Source organism: Quercus robur, chromosome 5 (assembly GCF_932294415.1).
Source record: "Quercus robur chromosome 5, dhQueRobu3.1, whole genome shotgun sequence".
NCBI lineage: Eukaryota > Viridiplantae > Streptophyta > Magnoliopsida > Fagales > Fagaceae > Quercus > Quercus robur.
The window spans coordinates 3,554,718-3,572,818 of NC_065538.1; the positions used below are offsets into that span (position 1 = coordinate 3,554,718).

General features: G+C 34.5%; 2 protein-coding genes across 2 annotated transcripts; one reads left to right on the forward strand and one right to left on the reverse strand.

Moving 5' to 3' along the window:
• The first annotated feature begins 5,368 nt into the window (after positions 1-5,368).
• Positions 5,369-8,274, forward strand: LOC126724858 (exocyst complex component EXO70A1). Its single transcript, XM_050429282.1, has 2 exons — positions 5,369-7,764; positions 7,930-8,274. Exon 1 carries the CDS (start codon positions 5,601-5,603, stop codon positions 7,536-7,538), a length of 1,938 nt encoding a protein of 645 aa, XP_050285239.1. The 5' UTR covers positions 5,369-5,600; the 3' UTR covers positions 7,539-7,764; positions 7,930-8,274.
• Positions 8,275-10,160: 1,886 nt separating this feature from the next.
• LOC126724859 (uncharacterized) lies at positions 10,161-14,714 on the reverse strand. Its single transcript, XM_050429284.1, has 5 exons — positions 14,307-14,714; positions 12,297-13,215; positions 11,527-11,622; positions 10,774-10,910; positions 10,161-10,672 (listed from the first exon to the last, which is right to left on the reverse strand). Exons 1-5 carry the CDS (start codon positions 14,543-14,545, stop codon positions 10,498-10,500), a joined length of 1,566 nt encoding a protein of 521 aa, XP_050285241.1. The 5' UTR covers positions 14,546-14,714; the 3' UTR covers positions 10,161-10,497.
• Positions 14,715-18,101: the final 3,387 nt, after the last annotated feature.

Genomic DNA, 18,101 nt, shown 5'->3' on the forward strand with positions numbered 1-18,101 from the left:
TTCATATTTGAATTCATTTCCTTTTATTCAAAACAATTTTTTTTTTTTTTTTATCAATTAAACTAACTGAAACTTCACGTTGATTTGCATTTTGAACTTTGAAGATTTAACTCAAATAAAAACACTAATAATATTATATATTTGAAATAACATCTTATACTTCATCATTCATTTTAAACTCCACATGTTATGTTAATAAAAATTCAATCATTTTCTTGCTAGATCACTATGTGGGCATAGGGTTAGACACATGGACATGGCATATAACTCTTTATAAAGTAAGGTGGCCTGATTAGACATGCAATTTAAACCCTTTTAAAGTAAGGTGGCCTACCACTAGACCTTGTGGCCCAAATGGTACCCGGTTTATCATGAAACCGCTAGCTCAGTAGTTCAAGCCCCCCGCAATAACCAATTACCTAGCCAAAAAAAAAGTAAGGTGGCCTGGTTGTATTCTCCAAAAATAAAAATAAAAAATTAAAAAAAAAAAAATAGACTAGGAATGTAGGCCTGGTTGGACCAATCAAATTTCGATATACATCAAGTATTTCAAAAGATGCCTTGTCTTTCCAATAGGAAAAAAAAAATCCGTACGTTACTGTTGAAGTCTAATCACTAATGGACACAAACTATACACCGTTCAACTCCCATCAAGAAAATTAGAATAAGTGAATATGTAACGTTGCTTTCATTGATTTACCTTAGAATTAGTTGATCAGGTTACTCTTTAATTGGTTAAGTGCTATTGTATTGTCAATGTCTCTTAAATTAAGATACTTCTCTTGATTTTAGTTAGCGTAATTGGAAAAGGTTTTTTTGTTGTCAGTCTTGAAGGTGGGTCATTGATTGGAATTCGATTGTTACTATAAAAAAGAATTAAAATACTTAATGAAAAAGGAAAAAAAAAAAAAAAAAAAAAACAATGAAAAACAATTCATATTAAGAGAGATATATAATATATTTGTGTCTTCATCTCTCTCTCTCTTCTAAGTTTTAGCACTTAGAGCATTCACATCAGCTCGTGGATACTTTTCTAAAATACAAAAAATGCTCCAATTTACACATTTTATCCCAAAATCCTTCCACATCAGTTCATGTAAAAATGTCTAAATATACATGATGTCTTGCAAAATGAACAGTAACCGTGCATATATACATGGTTATTGTTCACCGTATAAACGATTTTTTATATTATTTTCTCTCCTCTATCAAACTACTTCTCTTTCCTAACCATTACAACAACCCAGCACACCAGAATAACCACCAAAGCACCAAACCCAGCGACACCACCAAATACCGCAATCTAGCACAGAGTATTAACCAAACTCAATTGAAAATTAACCCAAAATCAACAGAAAACCCAAAATCAACTGAAAATTAACCCAAACACATCCACAGATAAATCAACATAGAGATACACTTGCTCAAAAGTGAAAAAAAAAAAAAAAAAAAAAAAAAAAAAAAAAAAAAAAACCACAGAGATACACAAAGATACACTTGACTGGAACGATCGGAGCTTGTGGGTCTCGCTTAATCGGAGCTCATGGGTATAGGTCTTGCCTGATCGGAGCTAGGGAGATACAGTAACTGATCGGTGCTTGTGGATCGGAGCTAGGGAGATCGGTATAGAGATGATTCAAAAAATTGATTCAGAAAGGGAGATCGGTATAGAGATAATCAAAGCTAGGGAGCTGTGGATCGAGAGGGAGAGTTGATTCAGATTTGGGTATAGAGATGGGTTATGGGTGTAGAAAGCTGTATCAGAAAAAATGGGTTCAGAGAGAGAGAGAGAGAGAGAGAGTGTGCGTATAATAAAAGGGTCGGTTGAGGAAATAATAAAAAAATTGAGAAAATTGATTATTTAAATAAATGAGGTGATAAAATAGATGAACTGATGTGGGTGTTTTGTAAAAGTAAATGTGTAAAATAGAAAAAGTAGGTTTTTTGTATAAAAATGGATGTATAAAATACATGAACTGATGTGGTTGCTCTTAGGGTGGTTTCGATAAATTTTGAATATGATATTGCAGCATGTCTGCATGTGTGTATATAATAATCACTCTACATATACAGTCATTTAATAATCATAATTATTTAATAATTTTGGTAAGTATGAAAAAACAATAAGTTTGAATTTGGTAAAGATAGAGGATAAAACTCATGTTTTACACCATTCAATAAGAGATTATCACATCATTTTTTTACTTAAAATTCAATACATCCTATCATATATAATAACATCTCAATAAACTCAAGTTAGATTTTCAAATGAGTATTAGAATTAATTGGAGGGGTAAAATTTGTGTTTTACACCGCATCCTCATTGAATTTAACCTCTAAAACAATTACTTCATCTAAGACAATGTATCTTGCTTGTTTTCACATAAAATTACTTATTTTGACACATACAAAACATTACTTATTTTGTTCTATCTTTAAATAAATTTGAAGTTTATTTACATATGTTTGTCATTATTTAAGATTGAAAAATGTTAAGGGTAGTACTAATTCTACTCCCTCCGTCCCACTTTGTTTGTCCTGTTTTGAAAATCAAACTTTTTAAGTGAACATCATTTATTATCTTGTCTACTTTTTAAAAATGTATGAGTTTCCAAAACTATCCTTAAATAAATTTATCAAAAAATTGAATTATTAATAAAATAGGGGTATAATAAGAACATTAATAAATAAAGGGTTTTGCTAACGAATGCCCTTAGGGCACTCCTTAATAATCCACTTTAGGAAAGTTTTAATACCACTTTTATGAGAAATGAAAAAAGTTGTCAAAATATTAATTACTTTTTTTTTCATTTCCCATCAAAACTTTCTTTATATGAATTATTAACCAGTACCCTAAGGGCACTCATTAGCATTTCCCATAATTTAATGACTTTTATTTTTAGAAACATGATAATATTTTGGGACATCCCAAAATAGAATAGAGGACAAACAAAGTGAAACGAAAGGAGTACTAAAAAAGAGATCTACAAACTACGTCGTAATAAATATGAATGATGTCACATAAAAAAAACATAGAAATTAATTATTATTATTTTTGTATTATAATACATTAGCTTGTAAGATTTAATTAGTAAAAATTGTATTGTTCTTGCCCTCTAGATTTATAAATGTATGAGATAAGTTTTAAAAGTATCCAAAGATTGTAGTCCATCTCCTTCTTCATCTAAGTTTATATTTAGAAGGTTCTTTGGAGTGTGTGCCGTACTTTAAATCATTCCCTATATTCTTGGATTTGTGTGCGCGAGTAAGAGGGAGAGATTAGAGGCTGTTTGGTTAACCAATTTCCACAACTCAATTCTCAGTTTCCATAACTCATAACTCAAAAATGGTGGGACCCATAGTAAAAAGGTTGTTTGGCCAAACGATAACTCTGTTTCCATAACTCTGTTTCCATAACTCAATTCTCTGATTTTTGAGTTATGAGTTATGGAAACTGAAAACAACAAAAGGCTGTTTTCAGTTTCCATAACTCATAACTCAATGGCATTTCCGTAAATAAACACATATGAGGGACCCACAGCCGCAACTTTTGACCACCTTTTGACTTTTTTTTTTTTTTTTTTTTTTTTCTTTTCTGGGTTGGCGTTGGCTGTTTTTTTTTTTTTTTTTTTTTTTTTTTTTTTTTTTTTTCTTTTTCTTTTTCTTTTCCTGGGTTGGCCGTTCAGGTTTTTTTTTTTTTTTTTTTTTTTTTTTCCTTTTTTTTTTCTTTTCTGGGTTGGCGTTGTTCTTTTTTTTTTTTTTTTTTTTTTCTTTTTCTTTTTCTTTTCCTGGGTTGGCCGTTCAGGTTTTTTTTTTTTTTTTTTTTTTTTTTTTTCCTTTTTTTTTTCTTTTCTGGGTTGGCGTTGTTTTTTTTTTTTTTTTTTTTTTTCTTTTTCTTTTTCTTTTCCTGGGTTGGCTGTTCGGTTTGTTTTTTTTTTTTTTTTTTTTTTTTTGTTAAGCTTCGGTGAGTTGGGTATTAAAAAAAAAAAAAAAAAAAAAAAAAAAAAAAAAACTGTACTGGCTGACAGGTGTGGGACCCATGAATAGTGTGAAAAAATTGAGTGATGAAAATAAAAATGATGTTGCCAAACGAGTGTTAAAAAATTAGTGATGAGTGATGAGTGATGAGTGATGAGTTATGAGTTATGAGTGATGAGTGATGAGTGATGAGTGATGGAAATTGAGTGACGAAAATTCCTTACCCAAACAGGCCCTTATAATCAAAAGTTTATATTTAGGTTCCGTGCGGTTTCCTTTTCTGCAGAATTGGAATATCGTCATTGTGTATGCGAAGGCGACTCTCTTTCTGTGGTTAATGCCTTAAAGGGTTCGGGTTTGGTTCTTTCTAGTGGAGGTCATCTCTTAGCTGATATATCTTCTCTCTCAAACTCTTTTCAGAGTATCTCTTTCGCTCATGTAGGTCGGCAAGGTAATGCGGTTGCGCATGCCTTAGCCCAACGAGCGAGATCTTTTCCTTTGACTCAAATTTGGTTGGAGTGTGTTCCAACGGATATCATGTCTTTTGTATTGGATGATATTCCAAACTCTTGATGCTTATATAAAATAGCTTTTCTTCTCAAAAAAAAAAAAAAAGGTTCCGTTTGAATATAATTTATTTTATTGAAAATTGAAAATACTGTAGTAAAATAATTTTTAAATGTGTGAATTGTACCGTAAGACCTATTTTTAATGAAAAAGTTGTTGAAAATTGAAGTTTGTGAGTCCCGTGAACAGTGCACGGGACCCACTGATGTGCACTGTACATTAAAGAAAAGTCAACAACTGCGGCTAAAAAAAAAAAAAAGAGAAAGCGCGCAAACATAAAACGCATACGTGAATAAGCTGAATCCAAACGGGGTTTTAATGAATTTAGATATTCCTTAAAAAAAAAAAATTAAAATCACTCTCTCCCACACCCGTCTCTACTCTTATAAATTATTTAAAATGATTAAAAAAATGTATTAAGTTTACTATAAAATGAATGAGGTGTTACTAAAATATATATTTTTTTAAGTGCTTACCATGAATGAGGTGTTACTAAGCCTCCGTATGGAAAGCACATTTCGTGCCCCACGTCTTTGTTTGGCGTTAGATACAGCGAGATCCACAACTATTGTTCACATTTTAAAATTAGAATCCACAATAATATTTTTAATTTTTAATTTTTAACAAAATAAACGATACCTACTTTACTAAACCTTAAAAATTATTTTATCTAGAAACGCATTGTTTTTACCGTAAGTAGAAAAACGTGGACAGTTAAACACACCGTTATCAGTTTAACCAATCAAACACACAAAGAAAAGTCAGAAAGTCAAAATTGTGAAGTCAATCATTTCTCACACTCCTTTCTTTTCGTTAATACAATTCACAACACAACACACAACAGTCTCTCCAAAAATCCACACTCCAAGACAAAAACACAAACAGTCAGTCAGTCAATCAGTCACACACCCACCCACACCCTCCTCAATTTTCCCTATCATTCCAATCCTATCTCTTTTTCTCTCTAAATATCTCCAACCCCACCATAACCAAAAATCAAAAACCCTCTCTTTTTACTATCAAGAAGATTTTTTTTTTTTTTTTTTTGGGGGTTAATGGAGCCACCGGAGGATAAACGAACACCGTTGGATGAAGCGGAGGGGATAATCCTGCGGTGGGACTCAACCGCATCGGAAGAAGCCAGAGAGAAAATGATTTTCGATTCTGATCGGAACGAAGTTGATCGTTACTTACAAGCCGTCGATGAAATCCAACGGTCGCTATCTTCCACCACCATCAACAACGAAAGCAGCAGCAGCAGCAACAGCAACAGCAACAGCGACGAAAGCGGTTTGAACTCGACGATTCGGATCGCCATGGCTCGGCTGGAGGACGAGTTTCGGAATATTCTGCTGAGTCACACTGCTCCTCTTGAAGCCGAGTCGATGTCGTTCAGCTCCGATCCTAGCTCGTCGACTCACTCTCACGGCCAAGTCGACGATCATGAGGACGAGGGCGAGCACGACCAGGGTTTGAAATTGGATTTGAATATGAGCTTGAAGCTCGCTGAGCAGCGGGAGGAGCGCGAGGAAGGTGAAGGAGAAGGTGGAGATTCGGTTGCTGATGGTGCTGGTAGCAGTAGATCGAGTTACCGAACTACTAGCAGTATCCGCGAGATCGATTTGGTGCCGTCCGATGCGATCTACGATCTGCGGAGCATCGCGGAGAGGATGATCGCCGCCGGTTACTTGCGGGAGTGTATTCAAGTGTACGGCAGCGTTCGGAAATCGGCGGTGGACGCGAGTTTCCGGCGGCTCGGGATCGAGAAGCTGAGCATCGGCGATGTCCAGAGGCTGGAGTGGGATCAGCTCGAAGCGAAGATCCGACGGTGGATTCGGGCCGCGAAGGTTTGCGTTAGGGTTTTGTTCGCGAGCGAGAAGAAGCTCTGCGAGCAAATTTTCGAGAATTTGGGAACCGATATCGACGATGCGTGCTTCGTCGAGACCGTGAAAGGTCCGGCGATTCAGCTGTTCAATCTCTTCGAAGCGATCAGTATCAGCCGCCGATCGCCGGAGAAGCTGTTCAAGATTCTGGACTTACACGATGCTTTGATGGTTTTGATTCCAGACATCGATGTAGTTTTCGAAGCGAAAACTGCCGAGTCGATTCGGATTCAAGCGGCGGAGATTCTGTCTCGTCTCGCCGAGGCGGCGAGGGGGATCTTATCGGAGTTCGAAAACGCGGTTCTTCGCGAGCCGTCTAGGGTTCCGGTGCCCGGCGGGACGATACACCCGCTGACGAGGTATGTGATGAATTATATAAGTTTGATTTCGGATTATAAGCAAACATTGATCGAGCTTATCGTGTCGAAACCGTCGTCCGGAACCCGATACGGGAGTGATCCGACGACTCCTGATATGGAGTTTGCTGATGAGTTGGAAGGGAAGACTCCTTTGGCATTGCATTTGATTTGGGTGATTGTGATTTTGCAATTCAATTTAGAAGGAAAGTCTAAGCATTACAAAGATACTTCATTAGCACATTTGTTTATGATGAACAATGTGCACTACATTGTGCAAAAGGTGAAAGGGTCACCTGAGTTGAGAGAAATGATTGGGGATGATTATCTGAAGAAGCTAACTGGGAAGTTTAGGCAGGCCGCGACGAATTATCAGAGGGCGACTTGGGTTAGGGTGTTGTATTGCTTGAGAGATGAAGGGTTACATGTGAGTGGGAGTTTTTCATCTGGGGTGTCGAAAAGTGCATTGAGAGAGAGGTTTAAGTCGTTTAACGCCATGTTCGAGGATGTTCATAGGAATCAGGCGCAGTGGTTGGTGCCTGATGCTCAGCTTAGGGAGGAGCTGAGGATATCTATATCGGAGAAGTTACTCCCGGCTTATAGGTCGTTTCTGGGGCGGTTCAGGACCCATATTGAGAGTGGAAAGCACCCGGAGAATTACATCAAGTACTCGGTTGATGATTTGGAGACTGCTGTGTTGGATTTCTTCGAGGGGTACCCTGTATCCCAGCACATAAGGAGGAGATCTAGCTAATGGATTGAAGTGAAGTGGGAAGTGACCGAGTTTTGGGAAATTAGAAACTAGGAAGAATTCTTTTAATTTTTTGTGGAGTGTTTGGGTGATGTGGTGCTGGTCAATCTGGGATTTCCGGAGTCTCTGATTTGTGAAAGAAGTTCTGCATTGGATATTCGTTGGGAAGATCAGTTGTAGCTCTCCAGGATTGCGCAAAAGTCCCTTTCAGCCTGAATGCTTCTGCACTGTAAGCATGTTATTTATGTTGTTACCACCTTCTAGATTTTGGTTTCATTTGTTTATATTCGCATTGTTGCATGTGTGTTTTCTTTCGCTCTATAATGTCAGCAAGCAGTTTCCTTTAATAGCTTCAGATGACTCTTAATACCATGTATTTTTGCCCTTTGTTAAGATGCATATATGGGAAACGGAATCTTAGATCAACATGCGTTGAAGTGGCCGTTTCCTTTTCAAGCTTCGAATGACTTCTGTACCATGTTATGTTTCTGGCCTTGATGAGAACAAATTGGAAATTGGATAATCTCATAGAAAACCTAGTGGAGAATTGCTTAATATGTGTAAAGGGCAAAACCCATGTATATAGATTCAATTATTCAAATATGGCAAAATCCATGTAATTTTGCCGTTAAACCCCGCAACTGTATGTCCATTGTTGTTTGCTCAATCCTCCCACATCTCCTTTTGAGCTGCATCACCTATAAGATATATTAATGGACTTTTAAGTTTGAGTTCTGCACCTTCTATGTGATTCTGATTTAATATTTCCTGCTAATAGAGGTTCCTACTTGGTGTTTTTCTCAATCTAAAGTGTGATAATTAGGTAGATTGATTCTACTTACAGGATGTCCTGTGAGTATCTAGTAGTAGCTGAAAATTTTAATTCTGATTGTGACCCTTTATTTTTCCTTTTTGGTTGTGTACATGTGTCCTGAATTGTTAGGACCATATTTGGAATAGTCTTTATTATACAATTACCTGAAAAAATTCTTAGTCCTGTTATATTCTTTTGGGTCCAAAAGTAATTGGATTTAATTTGTTTTTAGCTATTTATTGCATCTCTTTCCCACCCAACCTATGGAAACTTGAGCTCAAAAGGTTGAGCACTGATTAGGCACAGAAAAGAGAATTTGAAAAGGGAAAACAACATGAACCTGCATGTGATCCGATATGGATATACAAATAATAATCATTTATTGGATTTTCACAGAATATACCTTATTCAACCAAATCAAGATTATGTGTAAAAAAATGTAATCATACATTTTTCAATGGGTGTAAAAGGGTCCCCTGAATGTGGTGGGAAAATCTGACATTGTATGTTTGGTATTCATAGGGAGATGCTACCATTTGTGTAGTGGAAACCAAGCTTTTAAGCCATACAAGGTTGAGAGTGACGCATTCATCTATCAGAGTGCATTCTTTATAAAGTGCGGGCGTTACTATAACCTTGTGGCCTTTGTCGCATATATTTAACCTATGTCTTAATTTGAAGAACGAATGTCTTACCACTGATAGGAATAAATAAATTCAGAGTATCATGAACCCTGCAAGAAAGGTCGTGTATGAATAGACAAGATATCAAGTTGCAAATTTTATAATTAGCTTTCCAATGTAGTTTTAGATAGTTGGATGCATCACTAAACAGAAATAAGGAATGGAATCAATGGATAGCTTGACGTATTGTCCAAATTATTTTATCAATCAATAGAAGGATTAAATAGGAAAATCTCTCACATTCATGGTGGAATGGATAGCTTGACATGTTGGTATGCGTTGTGTCCAAATTCTTTTATCAAGCAATAGAAGAAATTGAATAGAAAAATCTCTTACTCTCATGGTGGATCTTATTATGAATTTAATTAATGAGATTTTTTATGAATGAAAGAGAGCATTATATCACCGAGAGCACATAATAATTACTCAAATAAATAATAAATCATCTTAAAGGGTAAATTTTTTTTTTTTCTTAATGGTAAAATCCCAAGGGTTGAATCGTTAATCTAGTGGGTTTTAGGCATCAAGGATCTCAATGAAAATTTGGGATTCAAATCTTCTACCAATACCTGAGGTCATCCCTAATAAGGAATTTTCCTTGTAGTTAGTTTAAGTGCGTGAGAGACTTGAGTAGACCTTAATGGTGGGATTAAAGCATCAAAAAGTCCATTCCTACTGGCTGCTCAAAGCCCAACCCAAGGCACGAGTGCCAATCATCTCGTTTTCAAGCAAGCTACCAACCGCACAATCTAATTCTAGCTTTCTTTGTGTAGCATCCACATCATTCCAAGGAAAAGAAAGAAAAAGAGAAAAGTATTCAGAGTCAATAAAAGGCAGCAGCGAGCGTTATATGACATGACATCCATGTCATAACTCATAAATAAGAGCAATGCTTTGCCTTGCCGGCCCAAACAGAATTTATCAAATTATGGACGTTGAACCCAGATGCTATAGAGATTAGATGTAGACGTGGAACACATTGGCTGGTCCCCTAAATTTCATGCACTAATTTTGCAAGGACAAACCTAACGTGCGGTTTAAAAACAAAAGAAAGACTAATAGCTTACGTGAATCAAAAAGGAAAACGACATTCGACAAAGAAAAGAAGAAATACAAGTCGTCAGTTAGTGGGACAGAATTCACATCATTCCATTCAACAAAATTTCTCTCTTAAGGAATTTTCCTAACAAATAAACCTATTAATTTTATTTAATCATACCACTAATCTCCATTGACTCTTCCTTCGTTTACAGCAATAAATAAGCAATACAATAACCAATTTAACAAATACATAGAAAAAAAAAACTAACTAGGGATAATTTAAATACAAAAGTCATGTGACAATCGCAACATGGAATTTTCGTATCATGATCTCTACTCCTGTATACTTGCCAGCGTTGGATTCAGGGGAGCAGCTGAGGATTGTAAATGATGATAATAATAAACTAGCAGATGGGTTTAAAATTTACTCGGTCTTGTCTTCTTCCAAATCGTCATTCAATAATCCATTGCTGTCTTGCACTGATCTAGCTTCAGGCGCACTTCGGAAGTCATTGGAAGGCAATGGGGCTGGTTTTATGAGAGTCAGAGTTGTATCGTCTCTGTCAAACTCTTCGCTTCCATCGTCAGAGTAAGTGTATCTGTCAAGAAGAGAAAAATAAGTGGGAATAGAGTTCTTTAACCAAGATATGTGCCGTTTGGACCTAAAAATGAAATATTTTTATTTTTTGTTGGCTTTTACCGTGTTGAGTTCTGAGAAGGCGCCCAGAGAGAACATATGACACAAAGAAGAGAGAAAGACAGGATTTGCCAGAATGCAGGGATGATCCATGCATTCTGCCACTTCTCGTTGTAAACATCAATTGATTTGAAATAAAGCTGCAGAGTACAAAGTTGTGAAATATGTTACAAAAGACTTCATATGAAGCTGCAAATACAAAGTTGAGAATCATATAACAAGTGACCACGTTACTAAATTTACCAAAGAAAGCGGGATTAAAAGAAAAGATTATCCAAACAAATATTCATCCTAATTTTTTGACCTTTGTAGGCAGAAAGTAAAAGCTTAGTTATCAAAGAATAAAATAGTTTCAATCCATCCAGTTTGGGAATTTCCAATCCAACCTGTCCTAGAATTATATAGGATTTAGAATGATGGTAGAGCACCTAGTTCCATTTCCAATCCATCTTAAAAACATAAGTAACTTCAATCCATTTGAACGCCTAATCTATACTATATATAAAGGGAGGTTCATATAAATAAAGCAATTAAAAATGGTGAGTTTTAACACCATTATATTTGTTCCTCCGAGTGTATTTAATGAAAACTTCTTATCATCTTCTTTCACATTTACAAAGTTTCTATAGATGATATAGATTCAGCTAGTAGTCGAACAAGTCATTTGGCAGATAACAATTTTCTTGAAAGTGCTAGTAGTTCAGTCTTTTCTTAATCTTCTTCTTAGACATATATAAGTGCCAATGTGTGGATTACCTCATAGCATATCCAACCCACAGACACGATAACAGCTACGGCCAAAGCATTTGTAAACTTCCTGTAAATATCCAGTTTAACAACCATCCGTCTAGCCTGTCACACCACATAAGCAAAGAAAAGTCATCATCTAGACCTTTGTTTATTAAGATACAAAATAAGAAGAGGAGGCATTACATAAGGCAGCATTAATGAAGCTTAGGGCTTAAAGCAAACCCACCCAATTCCAGCATATAAGGCACAAACAGGTAAAAGGTTTCACAGATTTTAATTGTCAGGGCCTATTGTGAATGGACAGGTGTAGGGAAGATTACAAGCCAAGAGACAAATAATGAACATTCAGGATTTCAATCTTCTATAGTTCTCTTAATTTTTACAAAAACAACACCAAACACATTTATGTTGGTGCAGTACAAAGCACTTCGAGAAAACATTATGTTGATTCCTATTATCATCAAACAGAAAATTCATTTAAGCTTTAGCCTACGGATAACTTAAAAAAGGGTCATAATTGTCATGGTTTCTTAAAGATGGACACTAAAAATAGCTTTTTTTGGTTATTGAGTTTCCAAGACACCTGCATCCATCTATATAGATACTTAGTTTGTTTTCAATTTGAGAACACAGCAGAAAGGCCATGTCCTACACTACTCTGTTACACCTATGACCCACTTACTTAGCATTGAGGAACAAAAGAAGTAGCCATCAAAACCATAAGATCTTCAAGAAACATAATAAAATATGAATAAGAGAAGATGCAAACCAAGTACCTGAAGCTTACTTAAAGTTGCAGAGAGGGAAGTAAATATCCAAAGAATGAAGAAAGCATCCAAGACTGCTACAGGAAGAACCAAAAAAAGTCTTGCCTTTCCTGAAAGATCACTTATTGCACCAACATTTTCTACCAATTCAAGAACTTCAGATGCCACAAAGAAGGTGGCCCCAAGCATGATCACCTTTGATGTAAGCCCACCAAGGGTAGGTCTCACAACACCAAAGCCCATCGAAACCATTAACATTATTAAACGAGCTACCGTACGTTTAACAGCACCAAAGGTGACTGCCCACATGGTTATCCCAGTTGGTCTGATTCCAGTCTCATTGAATTCAGCATATTCAAAATACCAAAGAGTCATCTCAAACATGCCCAGTGCTATCACTATTGTTATGCAGTTCTGCAATGGAAGAACTTCTCTCCAAAATCTTGCATACTGAGAGAACCAAAAGATCCCAAGTATCACGAAAGCAAAGGACATGAATCCATAGAAATTCATAAGTGGTGCCATTCTACCAGGTAAGTAACCAGCAGGATTTTTCCATATTGATTTTCCCTCCACAGTCAAATCTTTAAGCTTTGGATCACAATGAATGAAATACACGTTATACATTCCAGTTTTAGTTATCTCTATGGATTTCGATGGCAACGTTGCAACTTCTTCATCTAAATCAAATGAGACCCCAAACACTTTGGGCCAACCAGGGTTCTCAGTAGATGGGCGGTGAATGATTTCTCCTTCTGAACAGACACCTAGTTTTGCAAGATCTGCTGTGCAACAAACAGCTCTTTGACCCCCATAGGCTGAACCCCCAATCGTCTCTCTATCTTCCACCTCAAAAACAATGGCGTGCAGCAACCCCGAGCTGAAGTTAGCCAATTCCTTGCCTCTCCGGAATTTAACCTTCTCAAAACTGGTTTCATATTACCACATAAGGTTAGGCATTGCGAACAAATAATTAAAACATGGAGACCACAATGCAAGAGAGAAATGATGAAAAATGTTAAAAGTGTATGCTAGTTCTATCAATATATTTCTCTTAGTGTAAAATGAACACCATCAACTTCATTAAAAGCTACACTTAAAACTGCATCACCTTTATCCATAGAACACTAATGCCCTTGCCAGTACAAAAATTCAAAAAATTTCTCACATATTATAAACAGCATGTTGAGAGAACACACAACCCTTTTTTTTTATTTCATACAAATTCCACAGTTAAATCATGTAACAACTTCACTTTTTTAAACTTTATTAATTCATGGAAAAAAAAATGATTTATTAGAGGCTCTCAAGTTGTGATCAATTTCGCTCAACTACAACAATACAAAGGGTCCGTTTGGTTAGGTGTTTTGAGAGCCTAAAAGAGCGTTTTTAAAACCCAAAACTCTATTTTGCAACAATAACTACTCGTAACTTTTTTTTTATAAATGCCCATTTTAAACTCAAAAAACAATTTTGCAACCATTTATACAAATGCACCAAAAGCCTTAGTTCCAGAACTACAAGGTCAAGAATATATCCTCAACAAACTAATCGGATTCATTCACGTGCATTCTTTTGCGCCATTCTATCTTATCCAAAATCATACTCTCAATAATCTCCTTAATTAACATGTCCTTTTTTTACTAATTCTAAAGGTGTTATTTTAGATCTTACTTTCATTCCGTCGACTTGAATCAAATCACTCTTCCATCATTCTCTCTCTCTCTCTCTCGTCAATTTTATTCACCAAATTCAACATCTTAGTATGAAAATACATACAGATTAACAGTAAGATTGACAGAAATGAAATTTTGACTTAGTGCAAGAATCCGAATGTTCATTTATATTCTTCAAATGCGTAATTCAGTCATTATCGTATTGTTCATACTTCGTATACTCAATAATCTCAGCCCCCTAAATTTCAGTTCGCATCAAACTCACACACACATTTTCGCACCAGATCTCAACAAAATTCACATAATTGAAACAAAAAATTAAGCACAGATTCTTCAAAATTACCGAATGTACGAGTCGCCATTGTCGGTGAGGGAGGTGGAATTGCGGTGAGAAGGGGCAGAAGAGTAAATTCCCTCGCTTCCGCCGTGGACGACGAAGGCGCCGCCTTTGGCGACGAATCTGTCGCCGGAATATTCGTGCACCGACGCTTGTACCGTCATGTACTCACTGCACGCAAAGTACAACAGCAACAGAAGCCGCAAGTTCAGAACCGTACGGGAGGAACCGGACGGCCACGTCATTTTTCGATTCAAAGATTTTGGACACACAGAAGGTTCTGGATCTGAGATTCTGAATTGAGGTAAAGAAGAGTCGGCCTTTGTGTTTTTTTTTTTGTCTGAAACTGTGAAGTAAGAGACTTTTGGGTTTTAGTAAGTGAGTCTAAGTCTATAGAAATTTTATTGTACTTTGGGTTTTGCTCTGCTGGCTTACTTTAATTTTTTGGAGCTTAATAATTAAGGTTTAACTGAGTGAGGTTAGTGAATGATTGGGAGATATACTCTGTGGCAAAGTGTATAACTAGTTGCATTAAATTAATATTAAGATCATACTCCTATGTTGGATTTTATCACATTCCTATTCAAATAAATGTATTGGTAATGGTGCTCTAGGACAATTGTTAATAAACTATTTTAGGAAAATTTTGACAGCATTTTTTTACAGCTTTTTATATTTCTCATAAAAGTAAAATAGAAATATTCTTAAAATGGTTCATTAACAAATGTTTTAAGAGCATCCGTTAAGAGGATCCTTAAATAAATATTGACTAACATTATTTTAGTATCTATTAAAATAAATATTTACTAATCTATTTAAAATTTTGATGATGTGACAAAATCTAACTCACTCATTTCACAATAGGTTAAATAGAATTTTACAATGGAGTTACCAACATTTGGTTCGCATAATATTATATTGTATTGTAATGTTAGATTATTGGAATCTTTGATTCATGTAATTACATTATAACAATAAAAGATTATAACATTTAGTTTATTAGTCACATTGCCATCATAATGCCATGTGTAGTTTGGTCACTTTTGTGGTTAAATGTTCCCCCATATTGAATTTAACCAAATAAATGCAATTTGTTGGGACTTTTATTTGGCTTAAATTTATTTTACTTGGATTTACTCAAAAATAAATAAATTACTTGGATTGCCATGTCACTTGTGATTTTTTTTTTATTAATTTTATTTGAGATAGAATTCTACTATAACATAATCTAAATATATGTATTTAAAACATTCTCTTGAAGATTTCAATCCTGACCTTTATGATTTTCTAAATGTTTATCTCTTGTTTGGCCACTTATACCATTTAAATTATTATTTAAACCTCAGTAATCATTTTCCCATCCTCTCCCTTTTTTAATTACATGATACACCTCCCATTACATTGAGAGAGAGAAGAAGAAGAAGAAGAAATGGATACATCTTGCACAAGCAATAATCCAAATACTAAGTATAGATTTTGGATCAAGAAGCACGGTGAAGAGTGCATGGTTCTTGATAGCATAGTCATAATCTATTGGATTACATAGATTTCCTATTGAAATTGATGCGATTCAAATCCAATTTTGTTGGGTTTGCTACAGGTGGGGGCTGGATCTAGCTATAATTTTTGGATAATTTATTTGTAATTGAAGAAGGTGGAAGCAAGGGTACTAGGCACTTGATTAGTTCATTTCCTTTTTGCAAATGGGTACTTTGATGATCTTCTGATTAAAATGTTGTGGATAAACAAAGGAATACATAGGAAATATCTACAGCTTTACAACCAGATTTTTAAAAGGATATCTTATATTTCTATATAAAAAAAAATTAAAAAATAAATAAAAAAGAGAGATTTGAGAATTTTAAAAGTGACACACAACATTTAACATTGGACAAAACACCCAATCATTTACCCCTTCAGCTTCAGGGGTTAAAAATGATGCAAGTTCTTGTCCTGGTTATAGTATTAGTTTAAATTCATCAAATATATTGCAAAATTATAGAAAGCCAGCTCCATCCTTTACTTTGATACTCGAGAAAGAGATGACCCTGCATAAGATATTGGTAACTTTTTTGGAAAGGGCATTCCAAGTAGATATTTCTTTCAGTTAAAGGTGCATAATTATACTTGAACTCTCCCTATTTGAAAGTCTAGAGGCCGATAAGCTAAGTTTAGTCAAGTTTTGAGAGATTTTAAAGGTTTAACAAGTGATCCACATTCAAATATTGAGTGGATTTGTTTCATCAATTAATTTTAACCTCAATTTGAAGGTGCTTTAGTTCCACAAAATCATCTAACAACAACTTTTGCAATGACAAAATCAACTGAAACACTATTACACCAATTCCAATCTTCTAAGCTTTCTCAACAATTTGAGGGTATATTTTAGATCCATAGACAAAAATATTACTGTAGTTCTTAATCTGACTGTTAGGAGTACTTTAAATACTAATAAAGATTCACCCACTATCAGATATGTGATCCCTAAAAGTACTCAACTGCTAAGTTTAAATTACTCCACTACTGATCTTGACAACTCATATCAATATCAGTTAGTTTAAATTTAAAATTTAAACTTGTTCAAGCAATTGCATCAACATATTTAAGAGACTTATCATGTTACCAAGAGCCTTATAACTCAACTAGTTGGCATTTTATGGTATTTCCAACAAAAATGTTAAAGATTCAAATCCCTCATCTCCTTGTAACTATTGAATTATTTAAATTTAAAAAAAAAAAAAAAAAAAAAAAAAAAAAAAAAAAAAAGGGAAAAGACTCATCATGTTGATATTATTTGATTGGCATCTAAGCAGTGTGATCCCCTTTTATCATGTAAATTGTGTTTTTCTCTTGTAATTTAAAAAAATGTATTTATTTATGGACAAAGTTTGACAATAAACTTGAATGTAGGTTAAGGCGTCAGATCCATTCAATATCTTTTTATTAGATGTAAAGTTTAACAAATCTACCATTGAATTACATTTTCTTCTTATATTCTCTATGCTTGCAAAATTTTCAGAAGATCAAATATCAATAGTTATGTCATCAATTTTGTAATCTAAAATTATGCATAAAAAATAAATTTATAAATCGAATAATAAATAATATACGATTGATACGAAATTTGACATGTGTGTTAATTATAAACAACATGCAATCTATCGGTTAAATTTTCAAAATATGTAGTCATGTTAATTATTTTAATAGAAATTGTAGCCTTATATTACAACCAAATTTGTAGTCAAATTTTATTCTTTATTTATTTTTCAAATCTATAATCATAACCAAACATGTTGTTCTTGAGCTACAAGCATTCTAATCAATCTCTCAGCTTAGGTTTGGGACAACATAATAACCAACCCAATATTTCTCTCCAAAATAATAACAATAATAATAATAATAACTCAAAATACATGTTGTACAATGCCCGGGGGCTATCTTTTTTGTATTTATGTGTGTGTTTTTTTTTTAACAAAAGAAAAATTCTTTCAAGTAATAAGCTAAACAATCATGTCTTAATAAAGTAAGAAAGAAGAAACTTTCAAATTCTTGAGGTGCATATAAAGATAACAAAATACTAGAAATTGCAATTTAGAAATATAGAGAATTAACACTTGTTGGCAAATCTAAAGAATGCATAAATACGAGTTTCTCAAATTATATTTAAAATTGGTGGAAGATTTAAATTTTATAAACATAAAGACGTAATTTAGTGTCACGTAATTTAAAGCATCAAGTATAATACTGTCAGTTTTAGCTATTATTTAGTGAAATTATATTTTAAATGATATGAAACCACAT

Coding starts and splice junctions, on each gene's coding strand:
- LOC126724858 (XM_050429282.1), top strand. CDS start 5,601: ATGGAGCCACCGGAGGATAAACGAACACCGTTGGATGAAGCGGAGGGG.
- LOC126724859 (XM_050429284.1), bottom strand. CDS start 14,545: ATGACGTGGCCGTCCGGTTCCTCCCGTACGGTTCTGAACTTGCGGCTT. Junction 13,216..14,306: donor AATGGCGACTCGTACATTCG/GTAATTTTGAAG, acceptor ATATGAAACCAG/TTTTGAGAAGGTTAAATTCC. Junction 10,911..11,526: donor TGGGTTGGATATGCTATGAG/GTAATCCACACA, acceptor TGTACTCTGCAG/CTTTATTTCAAATCAATTGA.